At 50.3% G+C, this 18,922-nt stretch overlaps 1 protein-coding gene across 1 annotated transcript; it reads right to left on the bottom strand.

The window, feature by feature from the left end:
- Positions 1-5,821: 5,821 nt before the first annotated feature.
- Positions 5,822-17,693, bottom strand: Gpr31 (G protein-coupled receptor 31). The gene is made up of 2 exons (XM_048421167.3): positions 16,148-17,693; positions 5,822-7,312 (listed from the first exon to the last, which is right to left on the bottom strand). The coding sequence occupies exon 1, from the start codon at positions 17,557-17,559 to the stop codon at positions 16,612-16,614; it is 948 nt and encodes a 315-aa protein (XP_048277124.2). The 5' UTR covers positions 17,560-17,693; the 3' UTR covers positions 5,822-7,312; positions 16,148-16,611.
- Between the last annotated feature and the right edge of the window lie 1,229 nt (positions 17,694-18,922).

The raw sequence follows: 18,922 nt of genomic DNA on the forward strand, positions 1-18,922 counted from the left end.
GGGCCCACCCTCGCTCCTCTGTCTCTTCCACTGACTCCAGGTCACTGTGAACCTCTGCTGCCATCGGACGTTGTGGGGAGGCAGTATGGCATTCATTACTTTCCCCCTCACAGCCTTGCGTACTTCCGTGTGTGCACACGTGTGCACATGCATTGGGGAGCTGGAGTGGCATGAGCAGCATGGGTCTATCCACTTGAGTGTGTGTGTGTGTGTGTGTGTGTGTGTGTGTGTGTGTGTGTATGCATGCGTATGTGTACACCTCATGGGAAAGTGGCTCAGAATACCATCCACTCCACACAAAATGAACAGACATGAATGTTCGAGAATATGTGCACACATAGAAGCATTATGTATATATGTTTGTAGGCATGTGTAGAAAGGTATGAGTTGGGGCATATTTGCACAAATGCAAGTGAGTGCATATATATATACATGCATACTAGCACATTATATACACATACATTTACATGTGTGTAATCTGAGCGTGTGAGATGCTTTCCTTTGTTAGGCTGGGAGCAGTTAGAAGTTAAAGCAGGGAACCAAGAGTCGCTCTGTCTCCTGACCTCACAGCTCCTTCCTTTCTTACATTTGGTGTAAACCTAATGAGCCTACACTGTTGGTCTCTGACTCTTCAGCCTGACTTGGAGTTTGGTGAATTCCTAAGCAGTTTGTGTCAACAGGCAACGAATGTCCTCTGCTCCCCCTGCTGCACCGTGTCCTGCCTGTATCATATGAACACAGGTGTGTGCTTGGCCAGCCTAAAAGCCCGTGTGCCAGGCTGCTCCAGCACAGAGCAGGTCTTCCTGACCCTGTTGGAGATCTGAGCAGGCAGGGGCACCAGGGGCACTGAAGGGATTTCAACACCACAATGAACGTGCAAGAGCCAGCTCCTGCCCTTGGTGTGTGCTCACGAGATGCCATGAAGACATGAAGGGAGCATCTGGTCCCCTAGTCCAGTCTGCACCTTAGCTCCTCTGTCCCCAGTTTGCCATACAGGTGGGTTCCAGGGATTTGGTACTGGCAGGGGCAGCCCCATCCTACCTGCTAAGTCCCATGGAAGGTGGGTCTGCTTCCAGTCTGGGGCTTCTGTGCTTTCTTGGCTGCAGTTTCTTGGCCTTTGCCCCTATTGCAGTTCACCAGGTGAGCCTACCAGTCCTGAAGATACTAATCAGGTTCCTGAACTGCCCCCCTCCCGGAAAGAGACCACACATGAACAGTGTGAGCCTCATATGTTCAGCTGTCCCAAGGATCTTATAAACTTTATGGGGTGATGGGGAAGAATCAGGTGGATTTACATCATAGCTAGGGACTCCTAGATCAGGAAACATCAACCCTTAGGAAGGGCCATAAGCAAACCCACCGGTAATTAACACCAACGTGAGCTTTGACTACAAAGACACCAGACGGCGAGCTCACCTGCCCTTGTGTAGAGAGACGCGTCACTGTCCTCCAAGGTCTCCTCCGCAGATGTCCTTGGAGAGTTAGTCAAGAGTCAAAATAGCTGTGACAGCAACGTGCAAGAGGCCAAGAGACTTGCCCCCCTCCCCCACACAGTGAGCGGCTTTATAAATCCCAAACGCTGACTTGAGTGTCCTCTATGGATCTGCTGAGCTTGGAAGAAGAAGCTGCACCTTGTGCTGGGCCGTCTCTGTATCTTGCGCTATTTTTGTCCAGACAACGACCCTCCTAAGCTCAGCGGCATCCAGGCAGCCTCCGTCTCTAGAGGATGGCCAGTGACCCTCTGCATCCGTGCCTCTGGAGATCATTTTTCTCAGAGCTCAGGCAATTGTCTGCCTTAAGAAACCACCGGGTACCACCAGGTCTGTTGGGAGCAAGTCTCGGAGTGTCCCACCTTACTCTGGGACTCGGGAATCACCTGGATTCAGGATCAGGAGTTCTAGTAGTTAAGGCCATGATCTTACAGGTATGATGGCTAAATCTCACCCACAAAGCAGCCCGGATGACCTTCAGCTGCTGTCGCCAGAGACCTGACACTGTGAGGCTCTTCCAGGTGAGATAGTGTAAAAGTCACCTGACCAGGGGGTTCTGTCTGCTTGGTCATAAATGTGGTTCTAACTTTTGAGAAACAGGCACGGGGTGGCACGCAGAGGAAGAAACTGCAGCCCGCAGGGTGCAGAGTGTGCCGAGGTGGCCAGTCTGCAGGGGAGGGACGGTGAGCAGAGGAGGCTGCTGGGTACGGGGGCAGCTGGGGAACCAACGCACAAACCAGGTCCTGGCCCTGCTCCTTCCACAGCCACCTCCTCACTGTTATCCTTTTACCTGCCTGACCCCTTCATGGCCAGACACCAGGACCTAAGACAGTGGCACCCGCCTGTGGTCCCAGCAACTTGTGAGCCTGAGGCAGGGGAATCACCTCGGCCCAAGAGTCAGAGGCCAGCCTGGGCAACACAGCAAGACTCTGCCTCAAGATAAAACTGCAAAATATCGAATTAAAAAAAATACATGTGACATCTGTCCAGTGTGGATGTTTGTCAGTCTGTTCTGGTGAGAAAAGGCATCAGGTAAACAGACCAGGCAGAAATCATCTTCCGTGAGTTCTTTTCATCCCACATTTTAGGCAAGGGTCACCTCACCACAAAACAGGCTTAAGCTCAGCCATGTTGTCAGCACCAACTAGGAACAGGTCCCATCTGCCATACCACTTGGTGCTCCTGTGTTCTGCCCCAGAGTGTGGGGTTGCTGGTAGAATTGGAAACCCTGGCCACAAACAGACTGGACAAAACCCACAGGCTGCCACACTCCATGGTGGTGTTTAAAACTTGGGACCCAGAGACTGGATCCAGCAGGATTTGCTTTTCAGTCCTGAAAGGGTGAGTGTGCCCTCAGAATGTGAGTGTGCCCTCGGAAAAAAAGAACGTTTTTTCATTTGAGACCAGAAGTGGACTCTTCGCCCAAATCTAAAACATTTGAACTGTGCTGGCAATGTAACCCTAGCCCAGTTAGAGGGCACTGCCACTGAGATCTAGAAAACCTCCTAAGAATGTTGAAGCCATAAAGTCCTCGGCACCATGAGGAACACTCACCAGGTCTGATCTCCGGCCTCTCAGGAACCATGCCGTGCCAGCGTGGCAGTGTTGGGCTTGGTGCGTGGCTGCAGAGAACCTTGCCTTTCCAGCCAGCCTGGGCTACACAGTGAGAGTTTGTCTCAAAGGAAGAAATGATGATGAGACCATGCATTTTGTCCTCAGAACAGCTCCAGCTCCCAAACACAAATAGGCCCTAAATCTTTTATAAACAGAACCTCCCTTGGCTACCATGTGGCACAGGGTAAAAGCTAATTTCACGCAGGTTGTTCTCCGTGGCCCATAGCTGAGGGTCAGCTGCTGCTGGAGTTCACGACAGGCTGCCCAAACATGGCCACCAGGCTTCTGAGAAATCAGCATCTGGAAGGCATCTCCCACCCCATCCCCTAATGCAAGGCGTGACTCACTCCACATGCCCCTCCCTGTTCCTGGAGAGCGGGATCCTTATCCCCAGGGAGACCTCTTTGGGTACTAAATCACCATGCCTCCCTGCAAGTACTATCTGTTTGCAGTTGTTAAAATCTGACACTAGAGGGCGATAAGTCCATGACCGCAACACTTGCCTGCTCAGACCAGCTGGGAATTAGAGCCTTTCCCAGCCTGTCCCCTTTGATAGCTCTCTCGGGAGGGTACTGCACCAGACGGAGCCCCCAGGGAACACTGCAGGCCAGGCCGGCTTTTGCTTCTGGTTCCTTTTACAGCCTGGACAGGCGACTGCTGACCCTGAGTTCTGAGCAGAATATGGAGTCTGTGCTCTGATGGTCTGTACTGGAGAAACTGAGAATCCTAAATCCACCGCAGACCTGCCCAGGTGAAGGTGTTGAGATGACCAGAGTGTGATTGACTGTGTAGAAACCCAGGTGTGAACACAGGTTGTTCTTTGTGTAGGGGGTTTAGATACTGCCTTTAAAACACCTGCTTAATAAATACTTTAGGGAAGGTTGCAGGGAGGTTTCCTTGGTTTTGTTGAGACAGAATGCCTTTCCCCATATAGGCTGACCTTATGTCTCCACCTTGAGGTAATTGTTATTCTTTTGGCTACAAGTCAACGCTTCTCCTTAATGAGCTTTCAGTGCTATCCCAAGGCTATTTAGCTCATTTTTTGTATGGTGGGCTTTTCATTTGCACCATGTGTGAAATATGACCCCCATTAAAAAGGAACCAGAGGAGTTGCATCCAGACAACAGAAAGGGGCTTGAAGAAACCTCAGGAATCCACAAGAACCCACCCATCAGATGTAAGGAGAAGAGAAGGGGTGATAGACAGGGAGGCAGTGGGGGCCGTTTGAATGGGCCATCCAGGGGAATTGTCTGTCATGGATTCATTTTTGCTGTGTTCTTCTGTCTAAGGACCCAAAGTCAGAGTAGTGAAGACCTCTCGGTCTCTGGCAGCACAGTTCACATCAGTGGCACAAGCTGGCATCATCAGGTGCTGTTTGCTGTCGAGGATACTGTAAGATTATGGGTGCAATGGTCTGATTAGGACTGGCCTCCATTGGCTCATCTGAATGCTTCGCCTCGAGGGAATGGAACTCTTTGACAGGTTTAGAAGGACTGACAGGTGTTAAAGGAAGTGTGTCACTGGAGGGGTAGACTTTGAGGCTTCAAAACCCCTACTTCTCCAGCAGCACACCTTCCACCATGCTCCCCGCTGTGATGGTAATGAACTAAGCCACTGAGACTATAAGCAAGCACCCGATGACGGAATGTTTTTTCCACAGTAGTTGCCTTGGTCCAGGTGTCTCTTGGCAGCGGTAGAATAGTCAGTCACTAAGACTTGGGGTCATGGGTGTAGAGACACAGCACTGTCAGTAAAGTACCTGCCACATAGCATAAGGACCTGAGCTGCATCTCCAGCACCCCAATAAAAAATAACCCAGACACGGTGTTCCCATGCCTGTAGTCACAGGACCGGGAAGGGACCCAGGAAGACTGAGAACTCGCTGTCTCGCTAACCTTGCCTACTCAGTGAGCACAGGCTTAGCAACAGACGCTTAACGCAAAACTAGTGGAGGTGTGAGAGAGGACACTTGACTTAAAACTCTGAAATCGACACACACGCACACACACGTGCATGCTCCACACACACGTGCACACACACGTGCGTGCTGCACACACATGCATGTTCCACACACACGTGCACACCCACACTTGCATGCTCCACACACACGTGGACACCCACACTTGCATGTTCCACACACACACGTGCACACACACGTGCATGCTGCACAGACACACACACACACATGTGCATGCTGCACACACATGCTTGTTCCACACACATGTGCACACCCACACTTGCATGCTCCACACACACACACGTGCACACACACGTGCATGCTGCACAGACACACACACACATGTGCATGCTACACACACATGCACACCCACACATGCATGTTCCACACACACGTGCACATCCACACTTGCATGCTTCACACACATGTGGACACCCACACTTGCGTGCTCCACACACACGTGCACACCCACACGTGCATGCTCCACACATGCACACCCACACTTGCATGCTCCATACACACATGTGTACCCACATATGCATATTCCACACATACATGCACACCCACACTTGCATGCTACACACATACACATGTGTACCCACACTTGCATGCTACACACACATGTGCACACCCACACTTGCGTGCCACACACACACATGTGCACACACACACTTGCATGCTCACCCCTACTTTCATATGCACACATATAAATACATACACACAACTAAATTTTCACAATAAAGGAGTCTTAAACCAAGAGTAAGAGTGATAGAAGACACTTAGAATCAAACCCTACCCTGCACACGCATGCACACATACATGCATGCCCACCTGAACACATATCAAATGTTATGGGGAAGAGCCAAACAACTTCCAGAAGGGAAATGTGTGAGACTGAAGCCCAGCTACAGTGGGGACGCCAGAAAGTTCCAGGTGGTAGGTGTGGAATTTGGAGGGAAACCGTGGGCAGTGAACAGCCAATCCAAGAGGGTGGCCATGTGGGCTGCAGCTGTCCCAGACCACAGGGTCAGGACGGGGCTAACTAAGCTCACTGCATGCTGCCTTGCTGAATAAGGTACCAAGCCACATGGCTCACACAGACAAGAATAATGGGCTAATATAAGTTATAAGAGTTAATAATAGCCTGAGCTAATGGGCCAATCAGTTTATAACTAATGTAGACTTGTGTGATTTCTTTGGGACTTAATGGCTACGGGACCCAGCGGGACAGAAAACCCTGGACAACACTTCTTCTGATTGGTCTCTATTCCACACACCCAACCAGTCAGGGTCCAACAGAAAGTACACACATCTTAGTCTGCCCAGTCTGGTTCTCTGTGGGCTACAGCCTCTGTCTCTCAGGCCCCAGACCTCAGAGGACTGAAGAGGCCATCAAGACTATTGCTGTCCATAAGACCTGGAAAGACAGAGTATTGAAGACTCAAAGTTTCCACTGTAAGCCAAAGGAAGTTAATTCCTGCCTCAACCTCTGAGAATCACGCCTGCTTTGGGGACTGACCCACCTTTCCTGCCCTTGCCTGCCCTGTGAGCCTCGCTGCTGCTGAGACTTGCTCCTCACAGAAGATGCTCGGAATCTCAAGCTTGCTGTGACATCGAACTTTTCTTGGTCTGCATTCCACTGCAGCAGAGGGTCTCAGAGCTTACACGTTGACATTTGAGTTTCTAATTTCTGAACCGGCACTGCTGCACTGCAATCAGACCTTGTTTGTTCACACCCCGCCCCATCTGCACACGCATGATCTCCACTCTTCTACACCTGCCCACCATGATGTTGTCAGGCTGCAGGTCTCTGCAGACTATGCCGTGCTCGTGGCAGTAGCCCACAGCGCCTGTGATTTGGTGAGACAGTCCTCGGGCTCCTTCTCCTGCAAGCGTCCAGCCTCACAGACGTGACGGGACAGCTGTTCTCCCTCAGCCATCTCCATGATGAGGTAGATATTCTTTTCTGTTTCGATGGCTTGGAGGAGAGAGACAATGTTGGGGTGGCTGATGGACATCAGGATGCCCACTTCTGAAACAGCCGCTGGCGCCAGAGCATCTTCCTCACAAGCACTTTCACGGCTACTGGGACGCCCATGAGACGGTGCTGGGCCAGCATCACCTTGGCCCTGGCCTAACTTCCTCAGGACGGTGTATTGACTGGTGAATATCTCTTCACCGAAGAAGATGGGCACATGGCTGAGTCCTGCGGTCTCTTTCTCGGGCTGATCAGATGCTATAGGTGGCATATCTGTAGGAACAACATCAAAGAAAAAGGAATAAAGGAGAATAAAGTAAAATGAGAAATGAAATATTAAAAGTGAAAAGTAAATCAAGATGAAAACGAAAAGCAAAATTAAAAACCAAAGGCTTAACTCAAAATTAGGAAACCAAAGCACAAAAACGAAAGTCAGAACCAAAACCAAAAAGTCAGCTCCCAACCCAGTGAGTTAAAAGGGTCACAGCTTGAATGCTGGAATGCCAACTGGAAACAGATGGAAAACAAACAAACCTGAAAGAAAACAAGGAAAAAGAGGGATGCAAACAGAAAATATAAAATAAGAAAAAATTTAAAACCCAAACTCCAAACACCCAAAGAACCAAAATAACAAATCAAAAAATAAAATACAAAATAACCTCAAAACTAAAAACAAAAACAAAAACAAAATAAACCTAATCCAGAAAATTGAAAACTAAAAACCAAACCAAAAAGCAAAAATAAAATCTGAAGGCTAAAATTGTATAAAAGCCAAATAAAATATGAATTGCATGGATCAAGAACATTCTCAATGGCAAATAATGGATTTTGTTTTGTTTTGGGGTCTTTTGGTGGTAGTGGGGTTCATGACAGGGTTTCTCGGTGTAACCCTAACTGTCCTGGAACTCTCCTGGCTAATAATTTTTCTTTTAAAGAAAAAAGATTAAAGAAAAGAAATAGAAACAAACAAATGAAAAACAGCATTCAAACTAAAAAAAAAAAAAACAGGAAGTCTCCAGATACAGCCATTAAGTACATTTCTAAAATCAAATATCAAATACGTAAAAGGAGAGGTGGGGAGTAGGCACTACCACCAGGTGCTACAAGATGGCGTCAGCTCCTTGGAAAACCTGAATTCTACCCAAGAATCCTTGTTAAAAAACAAAACAAAATGGGAGGAAGGGAGGAGGTAGAAATTTTTAATAAAGAAAAATAGAAAAAAGTAATAAAACCCCAAACTGAACAGCACAAGTTTTTAATCTCGCTGGGGAGATCTCTGAGGTTCACTGGCTAGCCCAGCCTGCTTGGTGAGCTTCAGGCCAATGAGAGAGACTGTTTCCAAAAGCAGAGTGGGCAGCACATCTCACGTACGACACCTGGAAGTAAACGCTGTCCTTAAGTGGAACACACATGTGCAGACAACCAACCTCACACTTGTACACAGGTGCACACCTATATGTGCAGTCACGTGTAATAGCAAATAAACAAGTACATACTTGCACAAACACATCTATACACACTTACACATAAGGACGCACAAGTACACACACAAACTAAGCAACCGAAAACAGGGAGCTACATGCAACCTCGCTAGAAACAATAAAGTCGCACAGGGCACCACTCCACAGCTCCTCTCAATTCACCCAGAGAATCCAGGCCACAGCATCACATCTGCTGGCTGGAACCCTCACAATGGCTCATGGTGATGTCATAGCAGGACCTGCCCTGACACCAGAACCAGGCAGGATGCAAAGGTTCTGGCTCAGGCGGGCTATGGAGACTGGCGTTAGGCCTTTAGAAATCAAAGCCGGTAGGATGCCTTGATGTCCTCAGGTCTCTGGTTTGAAGGTCTGCAGTGCCTCCTGCTTTACCATCCTCGTGTGTCTGCACCTCAGATGATGCTACAACTTGACATATTAAAAAATTCTGTTTATAAAATATAATACAACAATTTATTACCACCTGTGAGGCTGATTCTCATAATTTCCCAGAAGGTATTTAGGTTCTTGTCAAAAACCTGGCATGGCAGAGGAAATCAGTGTTAAATGAAACAAATGTACGCCCTCTCTCGGTCACTGTTATATTGCTGGGAAGAAACACTGTGACCAAGGCAACTCATAAAAAGAAAGCGTTTCATTGGGACTGGCTTACAGGTTCAGGGTGTAGTCCGTTACCATCGTGGTGGGGAGCATGGAGGGATGCAGGCAGACATGATGCTGAAAGAGCTGAGAGTTCTACATCTGGATCCAAAGGCCACGGGAAGGAAGGATGGCGGTGGGCCTGACTTGGGCTTTTGAAACCTCACAGCCTGCCCTTGGTGACGAAACATTTACATAGAGGAACCTGTGGGGCTCATTCTTTTTCAAACGGTCACACACTCCCTGTCAAACACAACTAGGTGTGTTCCATGTGCAAGGCTCACTTGGGTGAGCAAAGGTACAAAGGTGGAGCAGGCATGTGTGAGGACCAGGTGCTCTGTGCACACTGTGACCAGAAGGGACAGGGCAGCTGTGCTGACACAGACGACATAGACTGTGAACCAGAGTCGGGTCACAGGACCTGAACACCCAGTCACCCGGAAGCTGACTATTGCGCACTGACAGGATCAAGCCCTGGAAGAGCCTCAGCTTTTCAAAAGTGCTGTGTGCAGTGCAGGGTCTGCCGCTCTCTTCTGAGGACTCTCTTCTGGGGCTTGAGTCACCCTGTGGAGGGGCTACATGTCTGCAGACACTAAACCTGTGAGGACAGAGCCTCATCCTTGGGGATCATTGCCAGGTCTGAGAGTGAAAAAGGAAAGAAACAGAAAAACTTGGCTGCCCTGGCCGCTGTGGCTCAGTCTTTGACTTTGCACCTGAGCTCCAAATGCCCCGGGGTCCACACTAGCCTGAGTCAGTGATCTCAAGTTCAAGGCCCTACATCCTGGTTCGTAGCATCAATCACAGGGCAGTTTCAGGCCAGGGGAGCTGTGGACACCATGTAGGTCTTGCTGTCTGCATTTGAGGGGGATTCTTGAGCCTCAGAGGAAGAAAGGGTTGTAAAGTCATGTAGAGTAGAGTGTGACAGGCCCTGGACTAGGGCCTCAGATACCCAGGCAACATGCAGCATTCACGAACTCCCCAGATTCTCTGATCCGTCTAGCGTTGCAAGTTCTGCAACACGTCTGGGCCTCACCTCAGACAGTTGTGAAAGCGAAGGTAAAGTGCGTCTTGTCAGCTCCTTTGAAAGGTGACATTGCAGACTAGAAAGGAAAGAGACACCCTTCACGGGCCTGGGACTCAGTCCCTTCTCAGCGCTCAGTTTAATTGTCTTTGAGTTATTTCTGAGACAAGACTCCCCGCGCAAGGGGTGTTGAGACCGTGCTATGATGGGGCTCTCTGGGCCGTGTGTGAAGGTGAGGGTCCAGAGGGTGGGTACTTGCAGGTGCTAAGAGTCAGACCCATCTAAGGCTTTCTTAGAGGCTCTGCTGGCAGGACAAAGGGAGCTCCTTCAGTGTCCTTGCCCAGAGGCAGACCTGGCAAGGCCAGTCTGGGGCTGGAGCTAGAGCTTCAGAGGAGATAAGGTTTCAGTTTTTGGTTCCTGGGAACTTGACTTTTCTCTCTGAAGAGACTGGAGTTATCAGCCCCAAGGCTGCTGTGTGCTATCTCTGACACCTTGAGATATCTTGGGATCCCTTTGTACAACATTGCTTGGTTCACTTCCTGATGACTTCACCCCACTGTATAGTAGCTTTCCACTGTTCCTTTCTCCCCGGAAACAGTATATGAGATGCTGCACTTCTCAATAAGCCTGCTTGGCATAAAACATAGCAAGACCTCCCAATCCCAAACAGTTCTGACTTCTTATCTTCTAATCTCCGAGTCCTTCCGCTTAGGACCCTGTCACTGAAGAAGGACCTGCTGGTCCAGGTCATGCAGAGACAGAGGAAAATTACCAAAGCTGTGTGAGATGCAAAATCATTGAACCTCTAAAGAATGCTCTCAGGATACATGTGGTGACAACAGTGACTGGCAGTGGTGACTGGCAGGAGGCACCCCCCCCCCCTTCGCAGAGCTTGCTATCCCATCCCTCCCCATACTGTGCTCCCTTAGTCTATGGTGTGCACTGTCCATCCTACACTCCTAAATCAAAGCTCCTTTCTTTGACTGGGAGAAGGAGATCTCAGTCTCAGAATCATGGACAGTCAAACTGGGTCCAATGTGTCATCCTCTGGGTGCCTTTGTATTTTTCTGGGTGTCTTTGCTTGGTGATGCCTCCGGTAGTTGGATAGTGGTGTCTAAGACAATCACTGAGTGAGGTCCCTGGGGACAAACCCTGATGAATCTGACAGATTTCACACATGAGGGCTATAGAATTACTTTTAAAACTAGTGGACCAAGCTGGCATCTCCTAGGCCAGCACTTCTTCATTGTGTCATAGCCCAGGCCCTCCTAGAGATTTTGAGAAGTGCAGCACACTCCCTCTAGGGAAGGCAGAGAGGGTGGCCAGCCTTTGGTTGCAGTCCCAAACACAGGCTCCCCATCTCCTGACCTGAGGCGGGTCTGGACTGTGAGCAGACAGGACAGGTCCTGTGTGGGTCCTGACTGGCTGGCTGGAGTTTGCTATCGTGCCTTAACACTCGTTCCAAAGGGCCTATGAGTCCCATCAAGACCATGGAGGATGGTATCACTCCTATCATAGAGCTCAATAGGACCCAAGCCACAGATACCCACAGACTTCTCAAGGGGGAGTCAGGGTGAGACCCAGATGGTGCTGTGAGGAAGGAAGGCACAGGAGGCAGGCGCCTCACAACCAGTCCCATGAGTTACACGAGATCAGCACCTGCTCTAGTTTCACTTCTGATGCTATGGGAAGTCTTCTGACAAAAAGCAAGTTACGGAAGCAAGATTTGGTTTGACTGACAAGTCCAGGCTATGGTCCAATACTGTGGAGAAGTAATTTAAACACATGACATCCACCGTCAAGAGCAAGATGAGAATCAAATACATGGATCTCATTTCCTTGCTGGCTCTGAACTAGCTTTCTTTATTCTTATACCATTCAGACCTCCTGCCTGGGGAATGGTGCTGCCCACAATGGGCTGGGTCTTCTTACATCAGTTAACAATCAAGATAACCCCACAGGCATGTCCATAGGCCAATCTGATCCAGGTAATTTTCCTTACGTGTTTCTCCCCAGTTGATTCTAACTTGTATCAAGTTGAAAGTTAGAATTAACCAGCACAATGCCCTTACACTCAAGGCTCGTGGTTGCTCCCAGGCTCCTCCAGTCAGAAGAAAGCACAGCTGCAAGTTGCCATCTCTAGAGACAAGAACAGCCCTCAGTCACCCTGGTCTGCCAGTGTCTCAGTCTGGGTTTCCTCCAGAATGGTGATCAGTCAGCCTTTGCCTCCTCAGGCATGGGTGCTTTGTCCATCAGCCCTGACAAATTTATAGTTAACCAAGGGCTGGCTCTGGGATTTCTTTTGAGTCTTCCTAGGGAGCATTTCAGACTCCCAGGAAGAAAACCCACCTCCTGCTGTCTGCAGCTGCTCTATAATGAGGTGGTGAGGATGTGAGGGGTTGGAATCCCTGTACAGCCTTGCTGGGGATGTAAAAGAGACGCGGCCCCTGGGACCACAGAGCAGACCCTTGAAACATTCAAAAGGGAGTGGCCACGGGACATAGAACTTCCACTCCCTATCCGTAAGCAGGGCTACGGGGACATCTGCACACCTGTGTTCATCCAGAAAGGTGCACAACAGCCAAGAGGCAGGAGTGGCCCGAGAGCCTATGAGTGAGTGCAGGAATGGACAAGCAAAGCATTGTTTATTTTTGGAAAGGAAACTGACTTGCCACCTCACAGGCAAGCTCTATGGATACCACGCCAAGTAAAATGCTCCCTTCGTGACACGGTGCAGCTCTTCACGTGTGGGAAGCACCTGGGGAGCTGGATTCAGACGCAAAGAGGAGGCTGTGGCTCGGGGACCGGGAAGGAAGGACGGCCCTGTGTGTTTGTAGAGCGTGAGTTTCTGTTTACTGGAGGAAAAGGCTCGGGGGAGGGAGGGTGAGGATGCTGCTCAGCAAAGTGTGTGTACTCCAGCCTCTGAACGGACACAGTCATGGTGAAAACGGCACATGATGTCAGCTGAAACCTCTGAGGGCCACAGAATGTATCCCCTGTCCTCATCCTGGCTCAAGCGCTCGACCGCCCCTGCGTGTCGGTCCCTTAGTAGGCTCTGCCCCGCTCATCTTTGTCTGACTTTGGAATAACTCGATACTGTTCAGCCATAACGCTGCCCACAATGGGCTGGGTCTTCCACATCAATTCTCAAGACCATCCCCACGGAGATGCCCAGAGGTCAGTGTTAATTAGATTACTGGCACAAATGGACATGTGCCTAGAGAGGGCTGCTTTCTGCAGACAGCATCATGGCGTTGTCATTCCTATCAGCAGCTCCCTAAAGGTTGTCAGAGATCATTTTCAGTCTGCCTCTAGAGTCGGACTTTCAAGATATCTTTGAAAACAAACAAAACCCAATCTGCTAAGTCATTGATCTCATTTGTTACAGGGCTAATCTGTTGGCTGCTTCTTCTTTTCCCTGTTCACTCATGAAGGGGCCTCTGTGTGCCCCTAGCAAAGCTGGAGGGCTGAGGAGTGAGTCAGAGGCTCAGGCTGCAAGGGAAGCATGCGGGGACGAGCAGAGATGCGGGATGCAGGAGTGAGACGCCCTCTGTGTCAGGTAGTAGATGGAGATGCTGTACAGGCGACTTTCCACAAAAGGAATGTCCCTGCCTGAGGCCAGAGGGCAGCAGGAACTGGGACTATTCTAGAACGATGTCAAAACTTACAGGCCTGGCTGAGGTCCAGGGAATCAGAGACGTAGCAAGATCAACAGAAGGCCTAACAGTTACAGTGCTAGCATTGTGCCGTCTTTCCCAGAAATTCAAGAACCCAGCAGAGTGACGAGCTGCTAGCTCACAGAGACTGTGCTCCTGCCCCTGAGACCAAAAGAACGCACAGCACTGTCACCAGCCACAGCTAAGGCCCTGAGGCCTCTTGTTTATGACCACCCCTACTTTCCTTTTGGGTCATTCCTCACTCAGACAGTTTGCGGGGAGGCTACTCTGGAAGGTGTGTCCACAACAAATCCCTCTGTGACCCAGGGTGATGTCCAGGGTGATGTCAGAGACAGCTGTCCCAGGGGCGAGAGAAATCCCCTTTTACATCCCCAGCAATGCTGTCCAGGGATTCCAAGTCCTCACACCCTCACCAGCTTTCAGAGATGAAGCAGGTGAGACCATTTTAAAATATGTTTACCAAGAATGGGGAACCTTTAATTAAATGAACTTTACAAGGAAGGCTCCCATCCCTGAGCACCGTTGTGTAGCAGGTTCTGGGTGAGGACATGCAGTTGAAAAACAATGTCCCCAAGGCCCACGGCGGGATGGGAAGTCAGCAAGGAAAACAGAAATAAGTGACGATTAAATGAACGTCTCCTGAATGACTGTAGCATGTCTCTGCACGACAAATCTGGAGTGTTGTTTAATCCCTGCAAGGATTCCTTGTAGATGTTATTTTTTCCTTATTTTGAAGATGGGGACAGACAAAAGCAGTAAGGCATCTTGTCCAGGTCACAGATCCAAGAGACTGAGGAAGATGCTATCTCCAAGATATCATTTAGCTGTCAAACCAGCCATTCTTAGCTGGGGCTACACATGAATAGATTTAAGGACTTGCTAAGATTGGACCCTGCCCCATCTGCTTCAGCTGAGTGAAGTGTCCCTGCTTGGCTAAGGCACCAGGGTTTCCTCCTCAGTGGCCTCTGTGGGGCAGAAAATAGGACCCTGAGGTAGGGATGCTGTGTTGAGGATGTTCCAAAGACACCCATCTTACTGACGTGCATCCAGGACAGAGGCAGAGGTCGGCAGGGCCGGCAGCACTGGAGTGAGAGCAGAGCTCAGGACAGGAAGCTCGAAGTCTTGGGCTCCCCAGACTGGGAAGGCTGTGACCCTGGACCTCTTCCCACACCTGACCGGCAAAGCTTTCACAAGCGATAGGGGCCGACTGCTGTATAGCTCCTGCCACCACAGATAACGGTGTTCAGATGACGCCATCACATTCGAGATGCCTGTCCCAAGCACAGTCACAGACTCCAGAGTCCAAAAGCAGGAATGGGCTGGGACTCCTCTTATGCCAGCAATCACAACATAACAAAGAAACACTTGTGTTAAACACAGCAGTTTTTAAAGCATCGTTTAAACTGCTGGATGCATGCGGGTGGGGAGGAGAGAGCTGGAGATGCTTTTCCTCCGTTGAAAGGGAAGAAAGTGGGCACAGCACCAAACGCATCCATCCAGCAGACTTCAGCCACATCCTGGTCGGGCCACAGTTCTCTCTCAGGCCTGTGACAGTCTGCTCTCGTAGGAGGAAATAAATCCTGGAAGACAGAGCTGCTGCTGCATGGCCCTCATTCCCGGGAACACTGTGTCTGATAGGCCATCCTGGTCTATGGGACTTTTCTGTCCTTCTGCATAATGTCTCAGGTGGGTCCTGACAACGAATCTACCAATCAGGCAAGGAAGCCTGTGGGTGGTCATGGCGTCACCAACGCCATCAGCTTTGTCATCAGGCAGGGTTCTCCATAGGGTGCCTGTGCCAATACCATGGCCATTGCCAGCAGATACCCCCACAGGCATTGTGGAGATTCCTTGCTCTTAGCTGCCTTTCTGGAGAGGAGAGCAGAAACAGAGTTGAAGCAGCGAGGAGAGTGGTTTTCATGCCCTCCTGCTCACCAGCTGTCCCTGGCCTGTGGATTCTAGGACCGAGCTGACAGCAGTCCCGGGCCACAGTCTGCCAGCCCTTAGGTTCCCCTGGGGTCTTGCTTCAAGCACCAGTTCAAAAGCAAGCGCCTTTCCCCAGGGCTGGGATAAAGATGTGGCATCTCTTTCAAAGCAGGGCAAGGAAAGTCAAAAGCATTCAGATATTAAAAGTTAAGCAAGAACTTCCAGGTCAGTTTTGAGGCAATTACCAGGTATTTCTCGCAGCGAAAGAGGTAGCTAGCTGAACTGCCTTTGACACTCCGTACAACCTCTAAAAGCAAAGGAGAGTTTTATAAAAACAGAATGTGACCTGCGGCCTCCTCAGAACCTCGGGGACTGCTGGCTTCCACTGTTCTGTGCTCCATGGTGGGTAAGAAGAAAGCAGTTTTTCACACTGGAGAGGACTGAAGCGTGGGAAGAGAATAGGACCCATGCTGGAGCAAGAGCAGCCTTCTCCTCCGCGGTCATAGAGCCTTGGGATCTCCCTGTGGGACCGTACAGAAGTGCTTAGCCTCTCCTCTCAGCCCGGCAGCTTCATCTGGACGGCTGCCACGCAAAGGAAGCGGGATCTGTCTGTGTGATTCAAGTCTGCCACCCTGCAGTGTGACAGAAGCAGGGGAAAACCAGGGGAGCCAAGCGTGTCACTGCATTGACTGACTTTGTGTCTGGATCCCTGAGGTACCGTTGCTCTCTTCTGACCCTGAGGTTAACTGGATTATTGTTTAGATTTGAGGTGGTACCCAAACAAAGGCGAGCCGAGGATTTCAATAGTCATCAGGAATAGGAGTCTCTGAGGTTGGAGACAGCCGGCTCTTCTGTCTTTTTCCACCCTCGCAGGCTTCTGAGCACCTTCCGGTATGAGTGGGTGAAGGCCTGGTTGGAGAAGCAGTAAATGACCGGGCTCAATACACTGTGCAGGCAGGTGAGGCTGCCGGCGATGTCTGAGGCCTGCACTATGGCTCGCTGGACAAGGCAGCTCTCAAATTCCCGAAAGACATGCATCAGGACTCTGGCCAGGATGCAAGGCAGGAAACACAGTCCAAACAGCACAAGCACCATTGCAACCAGCACCCTGGCCCTCCGGAGCCTGGGCTGTTTGTCAGACTCTCGGAGTCTCTGCTGGAGGGTCCTGATGAGCCCAGTGTTACAGAAGATGATGAGGCCAAAGGGAAGCAGGAGCTGAAGGAAGAAGAGCACCTCCTGCCAGGTGCTCTCTCCTGTGGGGTAGAAGCTGGGACACTCAGTGGAATTCTGGGTAGCCTTATGAGCGAGCAGGTTTTGGGGAGTGAGGGCAACCATGAGAAACCATACTAGGCTGGAGATGACCCAGGCTGCCCTCGGAGACACCAAGTTGACTCTGAGCCGAGGATGGACCACGCGCAGATACCGGTCTAGAGCCACTGTTGTCAGGAAGGCCACCCCCACACCACGGCTGAAGGCCAGCAGGAAGGGCAGGACGTTGCAGGGGGCATGGCCGAGTTCCCAGGTCTTGCCCTTCAGATAGAAGACCGCGAGGAGTGGCAGGCAGGTGGCCAGCAGCAGGTCAGCCATCACCAGGTTGAACAGGTAGACCGCATAAGGCTTCCACACTTTGAGACGGTAGATGAAGGTCCAGAGGGCGACGGCATTGCCTGTGAACCCCAGAGCACACTCCACCGTCAGCATGGTGCCCACGGCTGTCTCCACCGCAGTGCTGGCAGCTGAGCAGTTGGGGGCCGCCATGGGCCGAGGCCACGCGGAGCCGAAGCAATGCAAGGAGGCCTCAGTGTTCTTTCTCTGAGAGAAAAAAGCTGTGCTCCCCCGCCCACTACAAAGCAGACAAGTTCTGCATTTGGTGAGAAAATAATACTGAAGCATTAACTGGGATCTGGCCCGAGGAGAAGCAAAATTTGTTTGGGGGGGGAGAGGATGGAGAGAGACAGGAAAACCCCAAGCTTTGCCCTGTTTGTTTGCTCCTGAGAAAGGGGAAATTGGGTTTCACTTCCCTTCAGGGGCTCCAAAGCCAGCGCTACGGTGTCCTGAGAACGATCAGTGAGCAGAACTTGTGTCCCAGCTGCTGAAAGGGGAACTAGAAACGGTTAATACCGTGAAGACTTCTGAGCCTTTGGGCATTAGAACAATGACTGAAACAGGAGGATTGTCTGTAGTGTGACCGCCTCACAGGGGGGAGGTTTACGGCTCCCTGTCTTAAATAATGGCACTGGGAAGACCCTCTGAGTATGGCTGGATTTTGTACATGGGGTCAGACCCCCTGAGTATGGCTGGATTTTATACGTGGGGTCAGACCTGGTTGCTACACTCACTTGATAGAGTATTTCAGATTTCCTGGCTACTTAAAGTTGGACTTTGTCATTTATTCTTCCATTCAGTCTAAAGTGTGTGTGTTGGGGGAGGAACGGTTTTCTGTTCAGACTCTTCTTTGACACTCACACTACCTGGAAAGGGCCTAGAACATTGAGGGTTGGACCCTGCAAGCAAGGTAAAATCCTCCCATCCATGCATGCTTCATCCTGTCCCTGGGCACGGCACTGCATGGAGCCACATTGCTTTGTCCGGTGGAGCCGTGTTCTGGGAGTGACCAGAGGGCATGAGCCGCGTGCATGCGCTGTGGTCAGGGGCGGTGGAGACAGGAGGACAGAAGGTGATAGAGAATGCCGGTCTGAACAGCTGGACCGCCAAGGCCTCCTGATGGGGAGACTGTGGGCATTTGAAGAATGCAACACAGTGTGGGACGGCTGCTGGCAGAAGAAAGGAAACCCATGTGGACTTTTCCTGAGAAAAGAGTTATAAAATTCCTGTATTTATTATTTGGGGAGGGCAAATGATAGCATTCTTTTTTGTTTCTGCTTTTAAATTTTATTCCACGTCATCTTAGTGGAGTTTTGGGAGAAAACAATCATAGCAAAGATTGTGTCCAGTGTGACATATTCAATTGGAAGTTCTTTTCTTTTTTCCTTTTCTCTTTTTTTTAACTATCCTTTTCATTATACATACCAATCACAGTTCCCACTCCCTCCCCTCCTCCCATTCCTTCCACCTTCTACCCCACCCCACCCCTGATTCACTCCTCAGAGAGGGTAAGGCA

Source organism: Myodes glareolus, chromosome 1, assembly GCF_982192425.1.
Source record: "Myodes glareolus chromosome 1, mMyoGla1.1, whole genome shotgun sequence".
NCBI lineage: Eukaryota > Metazoa > Chordata > Mammalia > Rodentia > Cricetidae > Myodes > Myodes glareolus.

Coding starts and splice junctions, on each gene's coding strand:
- Gpr31 (XM_048421167.3), bottom strand. CDS start 17,559: ATGGCGGCCCCCAACTGCTCAGCTGCCAGCACTGCGGTGGAGACAGCC.